Genomic DNA, 18,139 nt, shown 5'->3' with positions numbered 1-18,139 from the left:
TTGTTTGCAGCTGAACTCTCTACATGGTGGTTTCTTTGTAGCTGAACTCTCTAAAAGGTGACTTCTTCTAGCTGAACTCTCTACAGAGTGATTGATTTTTTTTTGCAGCTGAACTCTCTACATGGTGGTTGCTTTGTAGCTGAACTCTCTAAAAGGTGACTTCTTCTAGCTGAATTCTCTACAGGGTGATTTTTTCATAGTTGACCTCTCTACAGGATGATTTGTTTGCAGCTGAACTCTCTACATGGTGCTTTCTTTGTAGCTGAACTCTCTACAGGGTGATTTGTTTGTAGCTGAAATCCCTACAAGGTAACTTCTTCTAGCTGATCTTTCTACAGGGCGATTTGTTTGTAGCTGAGTTATCTACAGGGTGTTTGTTTGCAGCTGAACTCTCTACATAGTAGTTTCTTTGTAGCTGAACTCTCTACAATGTGACTTCTTCTAGCTGAACTCTCTACAGGGTGACTTGTTTCTAGCTGAACTCTCTACAGGGTGATTTGTTTGCAGCTGAACTCTCTACATGGTGGTTTCTTTGTAGTTGAACTCTCTACAAGGTAACTTCTTCTAGGTGATCTTTCTACAGGGTGATTTAAATTGTTTGTAGCTGAATTCTCTACAGGGTGATTTATTTGCAGCTGAACTCTCTACAAAATGCCTTCTTCTAGCTGAACTCTCTACATAGTGATTGATGTTTTTGCAGCTGAACTCTCTACATGGTGGTTTCTTTGTAACTGAACTCTCTACAGGGTGATTTGTTTGTATCTGAACTCTCTACAGGGTGATCTGTTCGTAGCTGAACTCCCTACAAGGTAACTTCTTCTAGCTAATCTTTCTACAGGGCGATTTGTTTGTAGCTGAGTTCTCTACAGGATGATTTGTTTGCAGCTGAACTCTCTACATGGTAGTTTCTTTGTAGCTGAACTCTCTACAATGTACCTTCTTCTAGCTGAACTCTCTACAGGGTGACTTGTTTCTAGCTGATCTCTCTACAGGGTGACTTGTTTCTAGCTGAACTCTCTACAGGGTATTTGTTTGCAGCTGAACTCTCTACATGGTTGTTTCTTTATAGCTGAACTCTCTACAAAGTGACTTCTTCTAGCTGATCTCTCTACAGGGTGATTTGTTTGTAGCTGAACTCTCTACAGGTGATTTGTGTGTAGCTGAACTCTCTACAAGGTGATACTTTTAGCTGATCTCTCTACAGGATGACTTGTTTCTAACTGAACTCTCAACAGGGTGATCTGTTCATAGCTGAACTTTCTACTGGGTGATTTGTTTGCAGCTGAACTCTCTACATGGTTGTTTCTTTGTAGCTGAACTCTCTACAAGGTAACTTCTTCTAGCTGATCTTTTTACAGGGCATGTTTGTTTGTAGCTGAGGTCTCTACAGGGTGATTTGTTTGCAGCTGAACTCTCTACATGATGGTTTCTTTGTAGCTGAACTCTCTATAAGGTGACTTCTTCTAGCTGATACAGGGTGACTTGTTTCTATATGAACTCTCTACAGGGTGACTTGTTTCTAGCTGAACTCTCTACAGGGTGATTTGTTTGTAGCTGAACTCTCTACAAGGTAACTTCTTCTAGCTGATCTTTCTACAGGGTGATTTGTTTGTAGCTAAATTCTCTACAGGGTGACTTGTTTCTAGCTGATCTCTGTACAGGGTGACTTGTTCCTAGCTGAACTCTCTACAGGTGATTTGTTTGCAGCTGAACTCTCTTACATGGTGGTTTCTTTGTAGCTGAACTCTCTACAAGGTTACTTCTTCTAGCTGATCTCTCTACAACATGACTTGCTTCTAACTGAACTCTCTACAGTGTGATCTGTTCATAGCGGAACTTTCTACTGGGTGATTTGTTTGCAGCTGAACTCTTTGCATGATTGTTTCTTTGTAACTGAACTCTCTACAAGGTAACTTCTTCTAGCTGATCTCTCTACAGGGCAATTTGTTTGAGCTGAACTCTCTACATGATGGTTTCTTTGTAGCTGAACTCTCTATTAGGTACCTCCTTCTGGCTGATCTGACTACAGGGTGACTTGTTTGTAGCTGAATTCCCTACAGAATAACTTGCATTGTAATATAATTGAGCAAATTATAAATGCAGCTGAATGCTTTATTAGGGTGACTGTTCTATTAGAGTATCTCGATCTCGCATTTGTTACACGTAGTTGTCTTTCTAATCATAACTCAGTGATTTGTATGTAATCCGATTCTTCTGTACTACTGCAAGTACTTTCTATGATGATTATTCCAGCTACATACTGATTTTCAGCTCGTTGCTCTAAGCGGTTTGCCTGGTAGACACGAAAACTAATAGTTTTATTATTTATAAAAATCGATCGCGTAATTTTGACACAGGTTGGGTTTTGTGTCATATCTCCATGGTCTTTATCCCGATTCCTTTCAAACCACACAAAAGGCACTCCTACGATGGTTACCCCATCTACATATCAATTTTCAACTGATTCCTCCAAGGGGTTTACCCTGTAGGCGTGACAGACCTTCGACCTTATTTTACGCAAATAATTGGTCATAACTCCGTGAATGTTCATCGGATTCCTACCAAAGTTGGTACAGAGATCCGCCTTAATGAGCCCTTTAAGTGTGCCAAATTTCAGTCCTATCCGAGTACGCATTCGTGTTTTATGGCGGATTTTGCGAAGTGTGCGAAATGAAGAAGTAGAAGAAAAAAAACGAAGAAATTAAAACGAAATTTTGTTCACTCGTATCTCGGAAATGGCTGGAGCAATTTTCTTCAAATTTGGTGTGTAGACTCCTTTAGCTGGCCGGCACCTCTCTAGCAAATTTGGTTCCAATCGGATAAGGGATCACAGAGCTACATAGGTGTGAAAATTGCGTTTTCTTTCTTCCTGTTAATATACTCACGGGTGGCACGCCGGCTTCTTAGGCTGCACGACACACTACCGTGTGTCTTGATATGCTTGTATTTATTTGCAGTAGTGGTTTATTCTTCCAAGATAGATATGCATGACTGTACTATTTGTCTCGTTACTTGTCTATTAGGATTTTTATTTTGCAGTGACTGTTCTATTAGAGTATCTGGATTTTTCATGATTATGTAGGCCCCTGGTTCGAATGCTGGTAAGTTTTTTCGACGTTTTTCATGCACCTTTTACCCTGTGGTGACTGTTCTATTACAGTATTTCTACCCCGTGATTTACATTTGTTTAGTTTTTGCTTGTAATTCTATACTATCAGTGTGATTTCTTTTAAACCACAAAAGTTTTGAGCTATGATGGTTAACCTATATGCATACCGATTTTTAAGTTATTCCCTTAAGCGCTTTACCTTGTAGGTATGACAACAAGTCAACCTTTTTAATGCAAATAAGCATCCATACTTTTACCATACGTATTTGCACCAAACTTGGTACACGCAATACATTCTTAGATTGTACTGAAACTCCAGAAAATCAAACTTTGCATTTGCACATTATAATAGTTTTTGTAAAGTGTGTGAAAAGAATAATTTAAGCCCCCCAAGTTCTAAATGAAGGGAAAGAAACAAAAAAATTAAGCCAAATTTTGAAGGCACATATTTCACGATTATATTAGGCAATCTTTTGTAAATTTGGTATGTTGCGTGCTGAAGTTGGCATGCGTTTGCAGTATAAATATGACTCCAATTTGAAAAGGGAGCACAAAGCTATGTATGCATTAAAATTGTATTTTGTTTCTTCCTCTATATTATACTCACAGTGTGGCATGCCAACTTTCTTAGCAGCACGACACACTACCGTGTGTCTTGATATAGCACAGTGAAAATAAGGAGTATGACCACCTTAGGCTACACACATCTCTAGAAATCCACTTGTGAAAAGCAGCCTAAGCAATTCAGTGGTATGGCTGTGGTGTATATGTGTAGTGTATTGGTGTAACTATCCATTCATGGTGAAAAGTGAACTTCACTGATATGTACATAGATCAATGATTATCAAACATATGCCATTGATAAGATTAAATTCAATCATCTCAACACTATGTCATTCAGTATGATAGTACTGTATAGTAGGGACCACTAAGAATTGGGCATGGCCCATGAAAAAACATTAGCCACATCACTTTTCTCTGATGATGATGAGGCAGTATTGGTTAGGTAAAACTCCAAGCCTTCACATTGACCCGAAATGCTTTCAACAAGTTGCTATAGAAATTATTAAACAGAATTTTCTACTGACTAACTGACTGACTAAGTAACTGACTGACCAATGTCTTCAGGCAAGCGTATATAAGCTAAGGCTACTGGCTTGATTTTTTCACTGTTTGACGTCACTTTAGCCGGACATGTGCCTTTTGGTATACCACAGTATGTACAATGCAGGACTTACCAGTGTCCTCCTTTGTGTTCCATTCATCTTTGCTGACAGCAAAAGGTGACGATTTGGAGGTAGCACGTGATGGCTTCCCTTCGTAATGAAAATCGTCCATACTTTTCAAAGTAGCTGATCGCAGAGGTGCTTTTCAAATAGTTCTTGATTCGTAATGCTGTGTAACAGGTTGAACATAGCTGACAATGAAGTGTAATGGATACTTCACTTTTCAGACGATAATTGCACCTGGAGTGTGTGGTACCATTTCTTTCTTTTGATGCAGTATGCGTGGGTTCACCAGTCATAACAATTTTATTTCACAAGAAAAAAAATTGGAATTTTCAACTAGAGTAGGGACCATAGCACATCAATAAAAAGTGCTGAAACAAGCTGGAATTGTGCACAATATTAAATCACAGTAAAATATTATGAAGTATTATAGAGTAGGGACCATAGCCAGTGGCGTATCTAGACTTCTTACTTCACCCGGGCACTGGGTGGGCAAGCCACTCAGCCACATACACATCTTCATATGGACATCAATGTAACATCTAAAATGTGCTGTGCATCACTATCTATGTGCTATACCTACACTAACTGCATGCAAAATAACTAATATCACTAGACACAAATGTTGACTACTATCGTCTTCTTCACACATACAATACAGCAATGCATAATACTCGAGACTTGGATTTAAAGCACCAGGCGCTTATACGATCACGTGAAAACTGTGGACTAAAGTAGTCAACCTACAAATAGAATAAATGAAAACATTGACTAAACAAGTACTCCATACCTTTGGACTAGTCAGTAGCTAGCTATCCGGCATCTACCAAGGCATCACACAGCCATACGGGGTGCATGTATCAAAACTTGCTCGCTTCTGTTCACATCTGAATTTTGAAATTGACTTAATCTTGAATGGGCGCTATTCTCCACACTATGAAACATTCATTCAGTCCTTGTCACAATGCTGCAGTTGGTAGTCACGTGATCTTTCTATTAGGTGTCTTACATTGGTAATACCACAATCGAAACCAATTCAAGATCGCCGTTTCTCCTCTGGAAAGAAAAGCTTGATTTGACGTGGATCAGCGTTGCGTAAGTATTCTTTACAATCATTAATGTTTTGTGATTCAACACTGATGGCGAAAAGCATTACCAGGACACAAGTCAAATTAACCAGGGCCCAGTCCCGGGTAGGCCCGGGTGTAGATACGCCACTGACCATAGCACATCAATAAAAAGTGCTGAAACAAGCTGGAATAGTGCATGATATTAAATCACAGTAAAACATTATGAAGTATTATAGAGTAGGGACCATAGCACATCAATAAAAGCACTGAAGCAAGCACAATATTAAAACAATATAAATTACTGCTTTACTGTGATCAAGACACACGGTAGTGTGTCGTGCGGCCCAAGAAGCCGGCGCGCCACACCGTGAGTATATTTACAGGAAGAAAGTAAACGCGATTTTGACACCTTTGTAGCTCTGTGATTCCTTATCCGATTGCAACCAAAGTTGCTACAGAAGTGCCGGCTAGGTAGGGGAGTCCACATTCCAAATTTGAAGAAAATCGCTCCATCCATTTCCGAGATACGATCAGCCAAAGTTAGGGTTTTTTTTCTTCGTTTTTTTCTTTTTCTTCTTTTCGCACACTTTGCAAAATCCGCCATAAAACACAAATTCGTGCTCCAATCGGGCTGAAATTTGGAACACTTAAAGGGCTCATTAAGGCGAATCTCAGTACCAAGATTGGTAGGAATCCGATGAACATTCACTGAGTTATGACCGATTATTTACGTAAAATAAGGTCGAAGGTCTGTCACGCTCACAAGGTAAACCGCTTGAAGGAATGAGCTGAAAATTGCTATGTAGATGGAGTAACTATCGTAGGAGTGCCTTTTTGTGGTTTGAAAGGAATCCAGTTAAAGGCCATCGAGATATGACACAAAACCCAACCTGTGTCACAATTACGCGATCGACTTTTATGAATAAAAAAACTATTAGTTTTCACGCCTACCAGGTAAACCGCTTAGAGCAATGAGCTGAAAATCAGTATGTAGCTGGAATAATCATCATAGAAAGTCCTTGCAGTAGTACAGAAGAATCGGATTACAAACCACTGAGTTATGATTCCAAAGCCAACTACGTGTAACATATGCGAGATCGAGATACTCTAATAGAACAATCACCCCAATAGAGCATTCAGCTAATTTATTTACTCCATTATAGAATTCTATTACATTGCAAGTTATTCTATAGGGAGTTCAGCTGCAAACAGTTAATCTTATAGACAGTTCAGCAAGAAGCAAGTCACCCTATAGAGAGTTCAGTTACAGATATATCGCTGTAGTGATTCAGAAGAATCAGAACATTACAAGTCACACTGAAGAGAGTTCAGCTATAAACAAGTCATGCACCCTGTGGAGAGTTTGGCTTCACTCTCTAGAGAGTTCAGCTACAAACAAGTCACTGTGGAGAGAGTTCAGCTACAAAGAAACTACCCTGTAGAGAGTTCATCTATACAAACAAGTTAACCTATAGAGACCAGCTGCAAACAAGTAACCCTGTAGAGATTTCAGCTACAGACAAGTCACTTTATAGTTTATACGATGTTCAGCTACAAATAAGTCACTCTGTAGAGAATTCAGCTACATACAAGTCACTCTGTAGAGAATTTTGCTACAAACAAGTCACAGTGTAGAGAATTCAGCAACCAAAAAACCACCTGCAAAGAGTTCAGCTATACAAACAAGTTACTCTGTAGAGAGAACAGCTAGAAACAAGAGAGAGCTCAGTTAGAAGAAGTTGCCCTTTAGAGATCTCAGCTGCAAAGAAATCCTGTAGAGAGATCAACTACAAACAAATCACCCTGCAGAGTGTTCAGCTATAAACAAATCACCCTGTAGAAAGTTCAGGTACATACAAATCACCCTATATAGAGTTCAGCTACAAAAAAAATCACTCTGTAGAGAGTTCAGCTACAAAGAAACCATCCTGTAGAGAGTTCAGCTACAAACAAGTTACCCTACAGTGAAATCAGTTTGAAACAAGAGATTTCAGCTACAAACAAATCAACCTGTAGAGAGTTCAGCTATGAACAGATCACCCTGTAGAGAGTTCAGCTATACAAGTCACCTTGTAGAGAGATCAGCTAGAAGAAGTCACTGTCTACAGAGATCAGCTAGAAGCAAGTCACCTTGTAGAGAGTTCAGTGACAAAGAAACAATCCTGTAGAGAGTTCAGCTACAAACCAATCACCCTGTAGAGAGTTCAGCTACAAATAAATCAACCTGTAGAGAGATCAGCTAGAAACTAGACACAATATAGGGAATTCGGTTACAAGCAAATCACCCTGTAAAGAGATCAGCTACAAACAAAACACCGTGTAGAGACTTCAGCTACAAACAAATCACCCACTGTAGAGAGATCAGCTACAACTAAATCACCCTGTAGAGAGATCAGCTACAAACAAATCACCCTGTAGAGAGATCAGCTACAAGCAAATCACCCTGTAGAGAGTTCAGCTACAAACAAATCACCCTGTAGAGAGTTCAGCTACAAACAAATCACCCTGTAGAGAGTTCAGCTACAAACAAATCACCTTGTAGAGAGTTAAGCTACAAACACATCACCCTGTAGAGAGATCAGCTACAAACAAATCATCTTGCAGTGAGTTCAGCTACAAACAAATTACCCTGTAGAGAGATCAGCTACAAACAAAACACCGTGTAGAGACTTCAGCTACAAACAAATCAACCTGTAGAGATTTCAGTTACAAACAAATCACCCACTGTAGAGAGATCAGCTACAACCAAATCACCCTGTAGAGAGATCAGCTACAACCAAATCACCCTGTAGAGAGATCAGCTACAAACAAATCACTCTCTAGAGAGATCAGCTACAAACAAATCACCCTGTAGAGAGTTCAGCTACAAACAAATCACCCTGTAGAGAGTTCAGCTACAAACAAATCACCCTGTAGAGATTTCAGTTACAAACAGATCATCCTGTAGATAGTTCAGCTAGATACAAGTCAGAAATCAGCTAGAGGAAGTCATCTTGTAGAGAGCCAGCTAGAAACAAGTCACCTTGTAGAGAGTTCAGTGACAAAGAAACTTTCCTGTAGAGAGTTCTTCTACAAACAAATCGCCCTGTAGAGAGTTCAGATGCAAACAAATCATCCTGTAGAGGTAAAGAAATAGGATAGGTTAAAAAAGCCCCAAAGCCAGCCTATGGCCAGCTTTGGGGTATACAAATACAAAAAGAAGTGATATCTAATCAAAAACAGCCAAGCTGTAAAAAAGGTGCGGCCCCTAAAAAGGCTAAGGTGAAAAAAGATGTGAAATCCGAGGTGGCGGCCAAGAAATGGCTGTGATGGTAGGTTAATGGCAAAAATTTTAATAACGACAATTCAGGTGAATTTTGTGCCGCGGCCGCACCTTTTTTTACAGCTTGGCTGTTTTTGATTAGATTTAATATCGTGCATATAACTTCTTATTGTTTTACTGTGATTAAATATCATCCACTCCTCCAGTATATTTCAGCACTTTTTATGGTTCCTACTCTAGCTGGAAATTCCAATTTCTTTTTGTACATATAATCAAGGTACACTACCATGCAGTCCAAGAAACCAGCACACCACACCATGGGTATATTGACAGGAGGAAAGAAAACATGAACTTCATGCATGTGTAGCTCTGTGATCTTTACCAATTGGAGCCAATTTTGCTGTAGAGATGCTCACCAGGTAAGTGAGTCCACATGCAAAATTTGAAGGAAATTTCCATAGCCATTTACGATATATAAGTGGCCAAAGTTTTTTTTATGATGTGTGGCTATCATCAGTAAACAGACAAACGAAATTAGGTATACACTGTAATTATAATAGTTAGAAAACTGAGTTTCTGATTGCACCAAGTCCACAAAAGAACTTTTATGTACAGTAATGGCCTTGTGAAGAGTAAGCCCCTCTGATGCATTGTATGGCTGAGCAAAATAAACAAATTGATGATTGAAATCTCATCCAACCCAGTATAGCAGCATAATTATGGTTCTAGATATTAAGCTGGCTAGACGCTTTTAAAATATAATGGCTTCATCACTCATTCCTCCGGTAACAGAGAACACCAATGGAGTGAAAGAACTGTGTTCCACCCCCTGGATTCATGATTCATAAGCCTTCTTCTTTGTTAATTCATATTTCCTATAGGGTTGAATCCACTGTTGGATAGGGCAAGCATGTTAAAGACTGTTATCTGTGTAGATTTTTTTCTTAACGGCCACCCCAAAAGCCACTCATTGAAATGTCTAAGCATGCACCATCTTGAATATTGGCAGTTTTTACATTGAAAAGTTTCATCATTCAGAGGTTGCAGATTAGATTCAACCTTCACTTCATGGCGCACTTCAAATAATATAGTTCTCAGTGTAAGCAATTAAGAGTCAACCTATTAGAACATTCAGCAAGTTATCGAACAATTTAGAGTGTTTAGCCACAAACAAGTCACCCTGCAGAGAATTCAGCTACATTTCAAGTCACCCTGTAGATAGTTCAACTAACAATTCACCCTGCAGCTAGGAACAGGTCATCCAGGAGAGAGTTCAGCTACAAACAAGTCACCCTGTAAAAAATTCTGCCATGGACAAAGTTGCTAGGCAACAAAATGTAAATCTGACCTAGTTACATAGTTTTTAGTGGTTGCTTAGCAACTGTTGCTATGGTGTCAAAATCATTTCTAAAATCAGTAGTGGTTGCTAGGCTAGGCAACGATGTTGTTGCTAGGTAACAGGTATTGGTTATGGTAGCAGTAGTTGTCAAGTCGGACATGCCTAATTGGTAAAACAACTAAAAAAATTTTAGCCAATCAGATGCATATGTCAAATGTACAAGTAAAAGAACTCGATATAAGCTGCTATTGGAGTTTTTGTACAGGAAACGATATTGATGTTGTATTAAAGGGACAGTACGTCAAGCTATACAAGTGCTAATTTCACATCCCGTAAAATATGTTCATGACGTGATAATTTGTTGCGTTTTATTACATCACGTCACGAAATGGCGAACTTGTAGTGATCTTCTAATGGGATAATTGTAAACAAAGCTATGGTAATGGCATAAACTTGTACTGTTTTACTCGTAAGGTATATCCCCTGCAGTTCACATCATTGTTTGGTAGTGAATAAAGACTGCTCCATAAAGCCTCGCCCCATGCGGATTGCAAACAGCCACTTCAGCCAGGCTCTAGCAGCTGGTACAAGCTTGTAATGTTATCACGATTGTTGCACTGACAAGAACTTGTAGTAAACAAGCCTGTTGAGTTAATTAACAGTCTACAATGGGCTGGCGCTGCTGTTCTTGTGGCTACATTTCCAAGCGCTTCTTGCCGTTGCATTACCTTCAAGCATTCACACCGTTTACAATCTTCTGCTAATCTTTTATTGGCTTAAATAACCTGTCTAGATATGTTGTTTCACAGCAAAATGATTCCAAGTCATTGTAGCAGGCTGTATGGAAGTGAGAATTGTTGTTCATTTCCAAAACCACAATTGCTCAGTAATTACGTAAAACAGCATCAAATGATTGTTGCACTTGTATGGTTTCGGCACTTGTATGGCTTGGCGTACTGCCCCTTTAATATATATAGTAAGACTATACACAGTCTTTGCATAATATAGTATTAGTATAACGGCGTAGCCCACAAAATTGGCAATATTGTGTGCTTTTTCATAAAACCACGAAACATTCCACATAAATAGTACTCCTCATGACATGTATTTTTAGATATAGTGCCATCGCTGATTTGACCATTGGTGACCTTTACGGCCATTTTTGTACACAAAATTGATCATTTTTGTATTTAACTCCCTGAGGCAGTAATTAACATGTTAAAACATGATACCAAAATAAAGATCTCACTGATAGAAACAACTTGGTTTTTATTTGAAGTCAACAGATGATTTCACTACAAAGTTATGATCATTTTTACTAGCTGCAAAATTTGATAAATTTACCTGCTGTTGAGGTGTGAATTACCTGTGAGCAGATAATTATGCATAAATTTATCAAATTTTGCAGCTAATGAAATACTCATAACTTAAGAATGAAATCACCTATTGACTTCAAATAAAAACCAAGTTGTTTCTATCAGCAAGACCTTTTGTGTGGTGCCATGTTTTAACAAGTTAATTACTGCCTTAGGGAGTTAAAGACAAAAATGATCAATTTTCTGTACAAAAATGGCAGTAAAGGTCACCAAAGGTCAAATCAGCGATGGCACTATATCTGAAAATACATGTATTGAGGAGTACTATTTATGTGGAAAGTTTCATGGCTTTATGAAAAAGTGCACAATTTTTGGGTTGTGCCGCTATACTATATGTTATGTTGACAACTACTGTACCACAAGAGGAAATTTTGATGAAAAAGAGTGTTAATGAATTTGATGAAATAGTTGATTTCGTTCAGCAAATACATTGATAAATACCAAGTGTTTAGATCTTTGATTTTGTGGTTTTTGTCAAACTTTAATTCACCTAAGCTGATGTGATTTGTCACTCTGACAAAATTTCCTGTTGTATAGCAATTGATGTGCATATAAAGATGTGTTCAAATCAAATAATCAACTTACACAGGAGCTGACAGCTGCTACCAAAATCATCATGAGTACACACTGCAACATTCTAAAAAGAGTGACTTCCATTATGAGTATAATATGTACCCTTCGAAGGAAAGACAATGTAAATTATTTCTATTACAACTAGTTCTCATCGTGGCAATTTTGTTTGTAGTAGCAGGTAGTTGGTATTTTATGCAGGGGAAACAAACAAACTACATACATCAAGAATTGTGGCATTCTTTAGAGTATCTTACAAACAAGATGGATGCCCCAAATCCAACACCATGGCCTTTAAAATTGTCTCGTTCCAACCAATTGTCATTTCATGATGAACAGATTGCTCCAGTTATTCTAAAGATGTCAAACTTTAGTGCAACAGTAAAGACTACAAAAACATGGATTAGCAACAAATTCTTTGCTTTTGCTGGTGGTTTTAAGTCATGCATAAAAATTGATGTTGCGAATCATAACAACAGCAATGATGGTCATGTTATTGTTGGCCTTCACAAGGTAGATGGTCCATATGATGCTGACCTGAAAGAAAAATATTCTTTGGGAGGAGTTTTTACATTAGAGCTACTTAACCAATGGAATGATACCAATCATCACACCAACAAATCAGCTTGCACTTGTGTTAGTCTTCCTTCTCTTTCTTGTGATATATCTTGGAATATACCTAGTGATATTATTCTTCAATATGTTGTGAATGATTCTGTTTACTTCAGGGTTTCCTATGATCATCTATCAAGCATATTGTGGTCTCATTTTATTGGGGACATTGGTTGGACTGTTGTTGGTTATATTGCAATGGCAATGGTGTTTAGTGTATGCAAACGCCTATTGAGGAAGGATTCCATTTCTTTTTCAATTTCCTTTTGTGTTTGTGGCATTGTTATTATAGGAGGTGTTTTAGGAGGTATAGTATGGATTGTGATAATGATGTTATTGACTCCATGGATGATTGTATTTCATGAAGGATTTGTGTTTCCAGTATTGGGCAGGTCAAAGAACCACCATAAAGACTTTATTTACCTAATGAATATGTATTTCATAATCAATAGTGTGCTTGCTAGGATATATGTAGTGGATTTGTTGTCTAAATCAGAGATTATCCTATATTTAGTGTGATTGTAAACAAATTAAAAGTAGTGATATAACTGTATGTACTGAATTACATTTTAAACAATACTAATCATTGTTTTTCTATGTATGTTTAAGCTACTGCTTCACTGTATCTACACCTCATTATTAAATGCACATAATATTGGCCACATGTGTCAGTACATACACTCAAAAATCATATAGGCTGCATGTCACATTTAAAATCATCCCCTAAATTAAAGTGAAACAAATGCAGTGGAAAATTATGCATTGTCTCATTCATGTTAGGCAGCAGTTAACATGAATTGCTTTCCAAATAATTAAACTTTTATGGCTGCTGAAGACACCAAACTCATATGTAGACTTCTTGTACATCATTAAGAAATCCATTAATTACTTAGTTAATACTTTGCTTGGCTATATAAGATGTATGGATTACTGACAGTAACACTCTCTACATTCCAACACCTTGAGAATAGTGCTGAAATGAATATATAGCAATTTTTACTATTTGAATGGTTGTGAACAAAATGATTGATTATTAATTCAAATTATTCTCTAAGCATGAATAAGCACTGAAAGTTTTGTTGGGTAGTAAGGTAAAGCCTAGTACATGTAGCTATTTCTTCTAAAGTAGAAGTTATCAATATGAATGTAACGAACCAAATAGTGGAACTTCCAAACAATCGTTTCAGCACTAGCTACTTAAGACTATGCTGAAGTATTCTATCTATTGTTGAGATGTCCAGGGTTTGGGTTGTACAGAATTTAATAACCCAAAGGCCCTACACTGTGGTGCCCAAGCAAAGTGAAGGTGCTACGGCCCGGGGATCTATTGAGATGAAAACAAGGGATGTACAGGATTTAGATACCTGTAAGCAGCCAATGAAATTTGAGTATTTCATCTTGATGTGATCTAGATGTAGGTAGACTGATGCAAATGGACCACTTGTCACAAATGAGTGACCTGATTATGAAGGTGCAGTTTTCAGGGTGTCATTTTGCTTTGTGAGGGATTCCATCTTAATCATGGATGTATGTACAATAACTTCCTAGCAGTGTACAAAAGTTCCTATAATATGAACTCTTGCTATGTGTACACACTAGCACAGCAATTAAAATATAACTGCTTAGCTAGTTGACATGCTGTAGGTATAAAAATTTAATATGCATGAATTCTATAATCGGACAATTAGTTAATACCCAGGAGAAACTTATATACATGCATATATCTAATTCAAAACAGCCAAGCTGTAAAAAAAGAGTGCACCCCAAAAGGCTATGGTGATAAAAGATGTGAAATCTGTGACATTAGACAATGTGATCAATGATTCATTCAACAGTCAAAGCGTGTACAAGACATTCCAATTAAAGTTACGACTCAATTAAGTTCAGAGTTGTTGAGTGGCAGTGGACTGTTAATGTCTTCAGGACTACTGCTGGACACTGCAGGGTTATCACTTTCTGGGAGATGTTGTTGATTCCTTCTGATTGTCCCTGAAGGGGCGTTGACTAGATACTGTAGCTTCTTGGAGTATCTGCTGCTGTCACAACTCTCCCTCTCACTGGCTCTCTGCTGGAGGTGACCCATACTTCATGATCACCTGGCAATAGTGAGGAGGCACTGCCCTTCTACTTTTCAAAGTTAGGGGGCAGTATCCCCCTCTTCTCCCCCCTATTTCTTCACCCCTGGATTATTGTAAACATTCCTACAATTGAGCAAAAGTTTCAACAAATTGACTGCATGTGTATGTCAAGGATATTGTGCAAACATTACAAAATGTTTGTGAAATTCAGTTGTTATGAAACTTGTCCTACCTGCAAAAGTAACCATGTAGTGGCCAATTGCTGTGTGCTCTTTCCTTGGCTGTGCACCTTACTATGAGTCTGTATTATAACAACAACATACATCTAATTAATGTGTGTACATGCATGCATTCACCCTAACAATTATTATTCATAGGGGTTGACAACTACAACAAGGATCATCACGAGTGCTCACCACAGCATCTAGAACAAGTTACATCCACTATGAAAACATGTACCCATCAATGCTTACTGCTTGTAACTCTTATGGCACTGATTCTTGTATTGGTAGGTTCATGGTATTTTATGCAGGGCCAACAAACAAACTACATGCACAGAGAATTGTGGCAGTTTTTTAGAGGAGTTTACAAACAAGTTAGGTACCCCAAATCCAACACCATGGCCTTTGAGACTATCTTGGTCCAGCCCATTTCCATTTCATGATGATCAGGTAGCTCCAGTTATCCTAAAGATGTCAAACTTTGGATTAAAAATGAAGGCTAAAAAATGAAGGCTAAAAAACAATGGTACAGTAGTGAATTCTTTGCTTTTCCTGGTGGATTTAAAATATGTATAAGAGTTGATACAGCCAGTTATAACAACAGCAATAATGGTCATATTATTGTTAGCCTGCACAAAGTAGATGGTTCCTATGGTGCTGACCTGTTAGAAAAATATTCTTTGAGAGGAGTTTTTACATTAGAGCTACTCAACCAATGGAGTGATACTGATCATCATACCAACATCACAGCTTTTCCTTCTCTTTATTCTGATAGATCATCTTGGAGTATATCTCATGATACTATTGCTCAGTATGTTGTGAATGATTCTGTACATTTCAGAGTTCTTATTAACATCTACTAAGCATATTTTGGCCTCATATTATTGGGGAAATTAGTTGGTTATTTGATAATATCAGTGGTATTTAATATGGTCATATGGGTACTAAAGAAAGATTTCATTTCTTCTCCAATTGATGTATGTGCAGGTGGAATTGTTATTATAGGAAGTATCTCAGGAGCTATAGTATGGATTGTGATAACTATGTTATTATAACAGGAGTTGCATATATCTGTTATGAAGGATTTGAACACCAACTGTTGGGTACATCAAAGAAACACCATGACCATTTTGTTTGGTTAATGATAATGTGTTTCATAATCAATAGTGCACTTGCTACAATATATTTAGTAGATGTGTTGTCTATATCAGCGATTGTACCATACGTGTAGTAGTGTAATTGAATATTGTGGTAGTTGTAAGTATATGTGATTAAATTAAATATCATAAATTAATATATTTTTGTTTGCTTAGCTACTTTACGTCTATTAGGCCTGTGTCAAATATGCCAGCATAATGAAAGCATATTAGGCTGGAGTGCTATTCCAGCATAATGCTAGCACATATATTAGGTGCTAAATTCCATGAAAATATATTGATATACTCCAAATAGAGCAGTCAGTAGAAATGGCAATAGAGATAGCCCCCAAAAGATTTATACTCTCTAATAGAACAGTCACTTTGTAGTGAAATACTCTAATAGAGCATCCACTCTTTTAAATACTTCAAGAAAATATTGCATAATCCAAGCATAAAATATATAAATTAAAATTTTGGGAAATTCTTGAAAGTAGTTTGGGCAAAATTTGAGCATATTCGACTCATTATCATGTAACTCTGTCTGACTGAACCTGTCTCATAGCTTTTCCAGATATCTCAGTTTGATACCTCACAACTTCATAATTATCTTTAATGAATCTACTTGACACTTTGTCACATTATTGTACCTGTAACAGCTTCAGGCTGTCTAGCAATATGTTGCCTTTTTCACATGTCACATAATGATTTGTCTAGTTGTACCAATTGTAAAGGCAGGGGCAGATTGAGGTTTCCATAAACTGGTCAGGAAATTAAAATTGATTTTCCATTGATTTGCAAAGATATCAAAGGTTCATATCAACATCAGGGATGGTGGCAAGGGCAGTCCATCTAGCCTGGGGGGAAAAAGACAGAAAAATGTTCATATTAAAAAACTTTAATAGAGCAGTCAACTACCCTAATAGAACAGTCACACTTTAAGAGTGAAACAACTGCAATGAAAAATATTATACATTGTCTTAGTATTATCTAACTTCAGCTCAACCTATCTCAATAATTTTGTTGCATAAATTTTATGACTACTAGAATATGTCAAGCTTATAGATATCTATTCAAGTTCAGGAATCCATTAATTGCATTATACTTACAGTCTAACTATAATTTCTTTGCTTGTTACACAATGTGTATGGATAATAATGGACTATGGTCACACTCTACATTCCAGCAGGCACCTTAGGACTATGCCAAAGTACATGAGGTGTCAGGATTTAAATATATATGTATATACACTGGTAATTAATAACCAGGTGGCATGGTTATCAAGGTGTGAGCTTTTCAGGGTGTGAGCTTTTCAGGGTGTCTCTGAGTTGTATGTGTGATAACTGTTTGTAAACATACAGTGGCACTACTACAAGTACTATAGTACACATTAGTACTGTTGTCATAATAGCTACACCTGATCTTGTCAGGCTAGGATAATAATGTACATGCCAGAATCAGTTGGTAATAGCTCCAACCTTTCAAAAATTATAATTATATCAAAACTGTTTCTGGTAACTTTCATCAAACTTACAACATGTATTAAGAGTTCATGGCAGTACATTATTTTGATTAAATATTCCAATAAAACAGTCATTATTATCCAATGCACATAATATAATTATATATTTATTACTCTAATTCAGGGGACATTGGAAACAATGGAAATTGAAAACTGAAACTGAAAACTGAAACTGAAAAACTGAAACTGAAACCAAAAAACTAAAATTGGTCAAAACTTCATATTAACAGGTACCACTTAACAAAGACCACCTCTGTAATAAGACCACCCGTATAATAAGACCGCCTCTACTAAGACCACCTCATTATAGTAGTTATGTCAAGTAAGGTCCAACAAAAAGACTATAAGGTGCACTCATAATGTAATAAAGTATCAATCAATCAGACAGTACTTAAAGAGTTAAAATGACAGCTGCAGGGTTGTACATAAGGATACACTGTCTTACCATGCCAAGACAAATCCATGGTCATGTCACAATGAAAAAGGGGTAATTGCATGCATAATTTACTCTGCTGACACTGGATTTGATAATGGATTTCTCATGAATTGTGCATGATTTAAGAGTTGCATAGTTAAATTAATGATCTTGGACTTTGTGTCTTGGTAATAGTTAGA

At 37.4% G+C, this 18,139-nt stretch overlaps 1 protein-coding gene across 1 annotated transcript in view; it reads left to right on the top strand.

The window, feature by feature from the left end:
- The window catches only part of LOC136237601 (uncharacterized), a 40,094-nt gene extending 26,976 nt beyond the window's left edge, over positions 1–13,118 (top strand). Inside the window, exon 3 of the mRNA XM_066027809.1 lies at positions 11,975–13,118. Coding sequence (XP_065883881.1) covers positions 11,975–13,086 — 1,112 coding nt within the window. The 3' untranslated portion in view covers positions 13,087–13,118. The remainder of the gene's footprint in view (positions 1–11,974) is intronic.
- Positions 13,119–18,139: the final 5,021 nt, after the last annotated feature.

This window comes from Dysidea avara, chromosome 11 (genome assembly GCF_963678975.1).
Source record: "Dysidea avara chromosome 11, odDysAvar1.4, whole genome shotgun sequence".
Classification (NCBI taxonomy): domain Eukaryota; kingdom Metazoa; phylum Porifera; class Demospongiae; order Dictyoceratida; family Dysideidae; genus Dysidea; species Dysidea avara.
The sequence above is the reverse complement of the archived record's forward strand: the minus strand, read 5'-3'. Positions and strand labels throughout refer to the sequence as shown.